The 7,654-nt window shown below is 37.6% G+C and overlaps 1 protein-coding gene across 1 annotated transcript; it reads right to left on the bottom strand.

Moving 5' to 3' along the window:
* Positions 1 to 435: 435 nt before the first annotated feature.
* LOC138411863 (tissue factor-like) lies at positions 436 to 6,780 on the bottom strand. Its single transcript, XM_069533106.1, has 3 exons — positions 4,588 to 6,780; positions 3,162 to 3,339; positions 436 to 622 (listed from the first exon to the last, which is right to left on the bottom strand). The coding sequence occupies exons 1-3, from the start codon at positions 4,802 to 4,804 to the stop codon at positions 532 to 534; spliced, it is 486 nt and encodes a 161-aa protein (XP_069389207.1). The 5' UTR covers positions 4,805 to 6,780; the 3' UTR covers positions 436 to 531.
* Positions 6,781 to 7,654: the final 874 nt, after the last annotated feature.

Raw genomic sequence — 7,654 nt, forward strand, 5'->3', positions numbered from 1 at the left:
GCAAGCATGAGCAACAGCGGGGAGGAAAAACTCCCAGGTGTAAGAAACCTCCGGCAGAACTGGGCTCTGTGTGGACAGCCTCTGCCAGGAACGGTTTATGAGAAAGTCTTCCTGAATTATACTTCCTACTTATACTGCGCAGCTTCATGTTGCAGCTGAATACCCCTCATCTTACCCTCCTCTTCCAAACATGAAAGAGAACCTGTGGCAGCCTTCACTTGTCATAAAAACTCAAGAGGCGTTTAGTTTGTCCACTTTTTACTACTGTAAAAACATGGCGGCCTCTGTAGAGAGGACCTGCTCCCCATGTAAATATAAAGTATTTAAATATAGATGGCTCATTCTAAGAAAACAACAATCGTACAATTTAGATAAAACACACTAGTGAAAACATCACTAGGATTACTTTGTATTCAGTTTCTGCTCCCTTTCACCTAAATCTTACACACTGAACCTTTAATGAATTTTGTCGCTGTATCTTGCTGTCTGTCTCTGTATTTTTAACAGTTCATCAGAGAGGATGATGGGAGCTCATATGTAGTCAGTGGGAGTGGGGTGGTCAGCGATCCTGACACCACTCACAAGGACAGTGTTCCTCAGTCCTGGCAGCTCTACTCCAGTCCTGTCAATCACACAATAGGAGGCGTGGCTTACTTCCAGGTCACTGAGCATAAGATGACAGTCACCTTCATGCAGACTAATGGGAAATGTGTTTACCGCACAGAGCTGCCAACACGTATAGTCAGAAGTAATGGAATGCTCTAAAACTGAAGATATGATTACTGATATCTTTGGGCGATGGCATGTTACTATTAAGTGAAATGTGTATATATTAAGTGTATATTCAAAGTATTTTGTACTGTATGTAATGTTTTACACATGTAACAAAATATAAACTGTTTTATGTCTTTTGTTGTGCATTGTATTTCATGATGGAGGCCTCAATGTGCAGGATGAATTATAGCTCTACTTGCATACAAGTAAGTAGTAGAGCAATAGTAGAGCCAAGTAGAGCATTGTTAGGTTTGCAACCAAAACATCTGCTCTGCCATTTTCACTAAAAATTGGACCAAATTAATATTTGATTGTCATATTACTGCTTTTATTTGTTCAAGTTTTTATTTACTTTGCTTGCTTTTCAGTCAAAGCACTTCCGTTTTTTAAAGTGCTATATGAATAAAGTGTATTAGTAGTAGTAGTATCAATATTATTATTATTATTATAGTATTCAAGTGAGTTTACTATGAGTGAGTGACGACAACAAGTTTCTGGAATCAGTGTGGGCGCCCATCTGCCTTGACTAGAGGAGAATAATGGAGGAGAGGAGAGATGAGTGGATAAGAGGGGAGAGAAGAGAGAGAGAGAGACAGAGAGAGACTGTTGTTGTCATAAAAATATAAATATAATGAATAGTGATACATTGAGATGCAATTATATTATTAATAATAACAGTTTATCATCATCATCATAATCATAATATGGTGGTAGTATTAGTAGTGAAATTTGGAGAGAGGGAGAGAGATAGAGAGATGGAAGCACAAACAATGGACTTTAGTTACATGAAGTAATATGAGAAAAATATGGGGCCACAGGCACAGTTCAGTGCATGTTGGGAGTTGTAGAAAAAAATTGTTGTTGTTTTCTCTATTTCTTTTGATATTTTTATGCACCTTTCAAGTTCCTGCTTTTCTTCATGACATCGATCTTTGTGTTTACTGTATCTACTTTCCCAGGAGGATGGCTTTTGAGACAGCTTTCCTGCTGCTTCCCCAAACCTTTTATAGTTTGTTTTGGGGACATTGAGCAAGCCCGCTGTAGACGACCTGAGGGAATGATTCGTAACATATTCCGATAAACAGTCAGAGATGTATGACGGTGCTGTACCATTAAGAGAACTAAAAACAAGTAAAATAATTTTAAAATCAATCCTCAGTGATGCTAGAAGCCAGTGTAAAGACACTAAAATAAGAGTAATATGGAATCTTTTCCTATTTCTCATTAAAACCATGGCTGCTGAATTTTGCAAAAGCTGTAGGCGATCGATGGATTTTTTCGGTAATCCTGAATATAGTGCATTACAGTAGTCCAGGCGAGAAAGTATAAAAGCATGAATCAACTTTTTGGCAGTTTCCAAAGTGAGGTACAGTCTTACTCTTGCAATGTTTCTTAAATGATAAAAGGCAATCTTTGTGACATTGTTTATGTGTGGATTAAAATCTAGTCCTGAGTAACACCCAGGTTCTTTATTTTTGATTTGTTTTGCTGCTCCAACTTTGCTGATAATCTTTTGTCCTTGAACATCAGTACCAATTACAAGATTTTCAGTTTTATTTTCACATGCAATTTATAACTTGGTTTGGCGCATCAGAGTCATCTGGCACTAAATAAGGGAAGACACATGATGGATCAGATTTTTCTAACAAAAAGTAATTTATAAAGAACTAAAACAAAAAAGAAATTCAACTGATAAGGCTGACAGGAACTGAATTCCAGACCAAAACAAGATCAAATTAATGCTACAGAAATCAAATCTTTTGAAGAGAGCCATGTGGTATATCTAGACATACTCCCAGACCAGCCAACCATTTTATTTAACCCGAGAAGGGACATTGCGATTGACTGCTTTTTTTTCAGCTACACCCACACACACACACACACACACACAGCAATACACCCAGTGTCCTGTCAGATCCGGCTTTAACTGATTCTTTGCTTTGCCACGAATAAAACAGGGTATATAGGGATACACCCTGTTTCCATCCTTTCGCACAACTTTCATTTCAATTCCATTTAGATGCTCCAGTCTATTCATGTAGAAAATAACACTGTTGACATCAAGAAGCTATAGAGATTTTAACTGCATGCTTAGTTTTGAGCAAAAATACTTCACAATGTCTTATTTGGTGTGTAAGTTCACACAGAATACCAATGAAAAGTAAATGCCACCAAAACTTCAGTGTCAGGACTAGACTACTGCCGTGTGTGTTGCTCTCCACTGACGCATCTGGCATACAGGCAAGTCCAGATCAGTCAGTTCTATTAAATTGGTCTTAGAGATGTGGACTTTCCGCAGAAAACACAGAATGGAAAACATGCAGTTTATAATGAGTAAAAATGTATGCCTGTTTGAGACCGATATCGTGATGTCTCCTTTTACTCACCTTTCCAGTGCTTTTGTTTTTACGGTGACTTTATAGTGCAGCTGGTCAGCAAAGATATCCCTGATGTTCAGCTGGTGGCCATCTTTAAACAGGGCGGTGAGTGGGTCAGTCACATACAGGGTGGTTTTCTTTTGGCTTTCAATCACCTCCAGCTTGAAGTCAGGTTTGCCTATCTCAGCTGTGGAGAAGGGAGGGAGACTGTCACCTGTGCATGTACACCACTGTATCACTCATGGAAGTTACCATTTTAATTATGTTAGAGGCCAAAAAATTGTGAGCATTGACAACGCTGAAGCCATTTTTAGATATGACAGGTAAAGTGAGCAGTATTGGCTACAGAGTTTACCCATAGTCTGACTTTCAAACATGCACAACACAACAGGAGGTTCTCTGCACAGACATTTTCACAACAGCAACACACACACAAACACTCTCTCTCACAGTGCTTTCACATTGAACGGAAGCGTATTGCATTCACTTGAAAAAAAAAAAACTCTGTTTATAATGCATGTCTAAATCAATATTTTTTCAGTTTTGCTGACTTTTTTTTCTATTTTTTGGAGTAATTTTTCTTCTGTTTTTTGGACTATTTTTTTTTTCTGCGTTTAGAGAGCATTTGAAACAATAGACGCTTTCATTCCTTTATTGAGAGCTAGATGTAATGGAAACAAACATTACCTGCTTGTTTAGTTTAATCAAGTTTTACTTTGATCTGGGTTTAAGACACTGGGAGATAGTCCTGTCTTTAAGTCATACAGATGGTATTATCATTAGTTTGTCGAATCTACGCAGGCACCTGAGGACTTTGCGGTTGCTCAGAAGGAAAGCCCATTCAGATCTGCTGAGATGGGGCATGTATGTGCGGGCAGGAGTCACCATAGGTCCATGGGAGTCACTTGCAGGTTGGAGGTTCCGAGGGAGTTCGAAGTATCTCGATAATTCAGAAATTCAGAAAAAAAACTACTCCGAAAAACAGATAAGAATTACTTCGAAAAACAGAAAAAAAAAAAATTGTCAGAAAAACAGAAAAAAAAATTCAAAAAAACAAACCAAAAAATAAATTACTCAGAAAAAACAGTTTTTTTTTTTTTTTTTCAAGTGAATGCAATACACTTCCGTAGAATTCTCCTGAAATTCTACGGACATTATACTAGGATGCCAGGAGGAGAAAGTCTGCAAAAACTGGGGAGCGTCTCACTTGGACATTTGCATTCACACATGCACCTCCTCTGGCAAATATACTGAGGAACTGCTGAGTTCGGTGCATGTCAGAAAGCAGCTTGAGAAAGACAGAGCTGAGCTGCAACAAGAGGTCATTGGGAAGGACCGGAGCACTGAGGGGCTCTGGGACAATTTAACAGCTGTTATTTCCAACACGTTTTGTCAATTAGAAAAAAGTCTTCACAAGTGTAGCAGAAGAACGTACTGTCTTTGTAGGGGCAGAACCGTGGTGTGCTGGTGTGAGGGGACTCAATGAGGTCAGTGGTGGCCCCCCTCGGGGTTTCGGACAGGACGTCAGCTGTGTAGTAGGCGTTCAGGTCAGTCAGAGAGCTGGACAGATCACACACTGTTTCTGTGGTCCGGATACAGTGAGGAGTCCTCTGATTGTTCCCTGAAACCCTGTAAAATTTGACAAGTTTCATATGGACATGAATGATGGATGAAAATAGTCTTATTTAGTCTATAATAGACACCAGATGAGCAAATCAAATCAAATCAAATCAAATCAAAGTTTATTGTCACATGCACCAAATAACTTAGCGTCATCAGAGCAGTGAAATTCTTGTGACATGGCAGGCAACATCTACACAGTAGACGGGAAATACAAGATAAAAAATAAAAATAAAAGATAAAAAATTTAAAAATTAAAAAAAAAAAAAAAATATATAATAACATATGACATATAACATAGTAACATATAACATTTAACATAACACATTTAACATAACATTTAACATTAACCTAGTAAATAACATTTAACATAACATTTAACATATAACCTAGTGACATATAACCTAGTGACATATAACATTTAACATAACATTTAACATTTAACATACAACATAGTAACAACATATAACTTTTAACATATAACATAGTACAACAGTTTAAATTTGAATTTAAATGAAGGGCTAGCAGCAGTTTACAGGGTGAAGGAGTGCGGGATATTAAATTAAGTATTAAATTAAATAATATATGTGTAGTAAGTGTAGTTGTATGAATGAGGGAGCAGAATGTACATGGTGATGTGACTGTTCAGTGGGTCAGTGTTGCTGGTTCAGAAGCCTTACGGCCTAGGGGAAAAAGCTGTTTGTGAGTCTGGTAGTCCGTGCTCGGATGCTCCGGTAACGTCTTCCAGACGGCAGCAGTGTGAGGATTCCATAGCCTGGGTGGCTGTGGTCCTTTATGATGTTCTGTGCTTTTCTCAGGCATCTTGTGTTGTAGATGCCTTGCACGGAAGGGAGATGGCAGCCGATGATACGCTCCGCTGTCTTCACCACCCTCTGCAGGGCCTTACGATCAGCAATAAATTAGGTCTTAAGTCTGCCTAGTCTGGGTATCATTTATAACGCATACAGTCAGAAATAAATAATTTATTATCTGTGCAAAATAACATTGATGTGAATATACTGTGGAACAATGAGCTGAAAGAGCTGTTTGCAGCTGTTGGCATTTGTTAATTCTATTTGATTGTTCCATAGGTGAGCTGTATAGGGGACTGTCACACAGTGATAGGGCCTTAGTGCCATAAGTTTTAAACTATTAAAGGCCCAGTGTGTAAGATTTAAGTGAAAGGGAACTATTATTTAATGTAGAATAATTCTCATGTTTTCACTAGTTTATTTCATCTAAATTGTATGAATTGTAGTTTCCTTACCCCAGAAAAGGCCCTTTAAATTTAAATACTTCGAGGGGACCCTCTCTACGGAGGCCACTATGTTTTTTACATTAGTCCAGACTGAAAAAACTAAACACCTTTTGAGTTTTCATGACAATTAAAGGCTGCTTCAGTTTCTTTTTCATGTTTGGAAGGAGAGCGTGAGGTGAGGGGTAATCAGTTGCAACATGCAATTTCAACACTAGATATCACAAAATTCTACACACTGAACACTATTTAACACTAAACTACACTTTTAAGTAATAAACACTTAACACCTTAATTGAGGCCCGTCACAATATGTAGGACTACACACATTCATTATAGAGAAAAAAGCTTTGCACAAATGAGGCACTGTGGACCAGAAATAATTTAAAAAGCCACAAGTTCAGATACAGCACTTTGTCAGTGAGATAAGATAATGTTAATGTTGTGAATAGAGCACGTTGCGATTGTCAGTGTAAAATATCCTTGGTCCTATATTTTATTGGACTGACTGTTCTGTCACAACCACAAATGTGTGGTTTTTATGACTACAAAGCAGCAGTAGAAAGTGTGGCGCCCAAAGAACATAAGAGAAGGGCTGTTTTTATATCAGCAGTCTGTTACCTTACCTTACCTGAGTTGTTTAAGTCAGATCAGTCATTTCTTATTAACAACAGCCATACACTGTGGTAAGACATTGCTGTTTCTTCGCAGTATGAGCAAATACTGAGAAGAAACAGCAGTTCCCCCCCCCCCCCCTTTATAGGCTGTGATTTACAGCCTATAAAGCACGAGTGTCCACTGGTGTTCAAACATTTTTCAGAAAAACCATTGTTGCAACAAAGTCCTCAAATTACAATGCATGCTCCAAATCAAGGGCTTCTATTACCTCAACACAAAAGGCCTGATATAACAAGTTTTCTTGTTCTGTGAAGGTGAGAGACAGTTTATAGGCCAACGTTAAACAATAGTCCACCTGAGTCGCAGTGGTTTCTGTGAATATTTCTGCTACCAACACCTGAACTCTTCTTCAGTATTCAACAGTTCAACATTCATTCCACGCTGCTCTACAACCCTCACAGACAAAAGAGATCAAATAATCAGGCACATGCAAAAACTTACATATTGCAACCTTGTAATGGTTGACTTGTTATTTTTAGTGACACTGTTGCGGTGTAATGTTCAATAACATGATTCAATCTTGTGATTGAATTAAGTTTCCAAGTGTTAATAATTCAATCATATGTATTTTCCAAGTTGACGAAACTATTACACTTGAGTTCGACCAGGAACATATCAGATGCTATTATATTCCACTGTTTAAAAAAACAAATCCAGGTTTTTTTAAAAAAAGGTGGTTTGTGATAAACAACACAATAGTTTCCCCCCAGTATTTATTGTATGCAAAATAATTCATTAGACTTATTTATCTCAAAATGAGTTTTTCATTTAGCTCAATATTTATATATTTGCTTATTATTTTAATTACCACAAGAAGTTTTAAAAAGATGTAACAGGTGGTGAATATGTTTCATGACAGATTTATAAAAAATTTAATTTGGTTGGTCAATGTTCAACAGACACAAAGATGTTGGTAAAGTGACTCAAACCGAGAGGTATAGTAGGTTCA

The sequence above is a fragment of the Paralichthys olivaceus genome, chromosome 10 (genome assembly GCF_024713975.1).
Source record: "Paralichthys olivaceus isolate ysfri-2021 chromosome 10, ASM2471397v2, whole genome shotgun sequence".
NCBI lineage: Eukaryota > Metazoa > Chordata > Actinopteri > Pleuronectiformes > Paralichthyidae > Paralichthys > Paralichthys olivaceus.

Excerpts from the sequence above, each read along its gene's own strand:
- LOC138411863 (XM_069533106.1), bottom strand. The coding sequence starts at position 4,804 with ATGAAACTTGTCAAATTTTACAGGGTTTCAGGGAACAATCAGAGGACT. Across the intron at positions 3,340-4,587 it reads GTTCTGCCCCTACAAAGACA|CTGAGATAGGCAAACCTGAC; the intron begins GTACGTTCTTCT and ends CCTTCTCCACAG. Across the intron at positions 623-3,161 it reads AAAACAAAAGCACTGGAAAG|GACTGGAGTAGAGCTGCCAG; the intron begins GTGAGTAAAAGG and ends TGTGATTGACAG.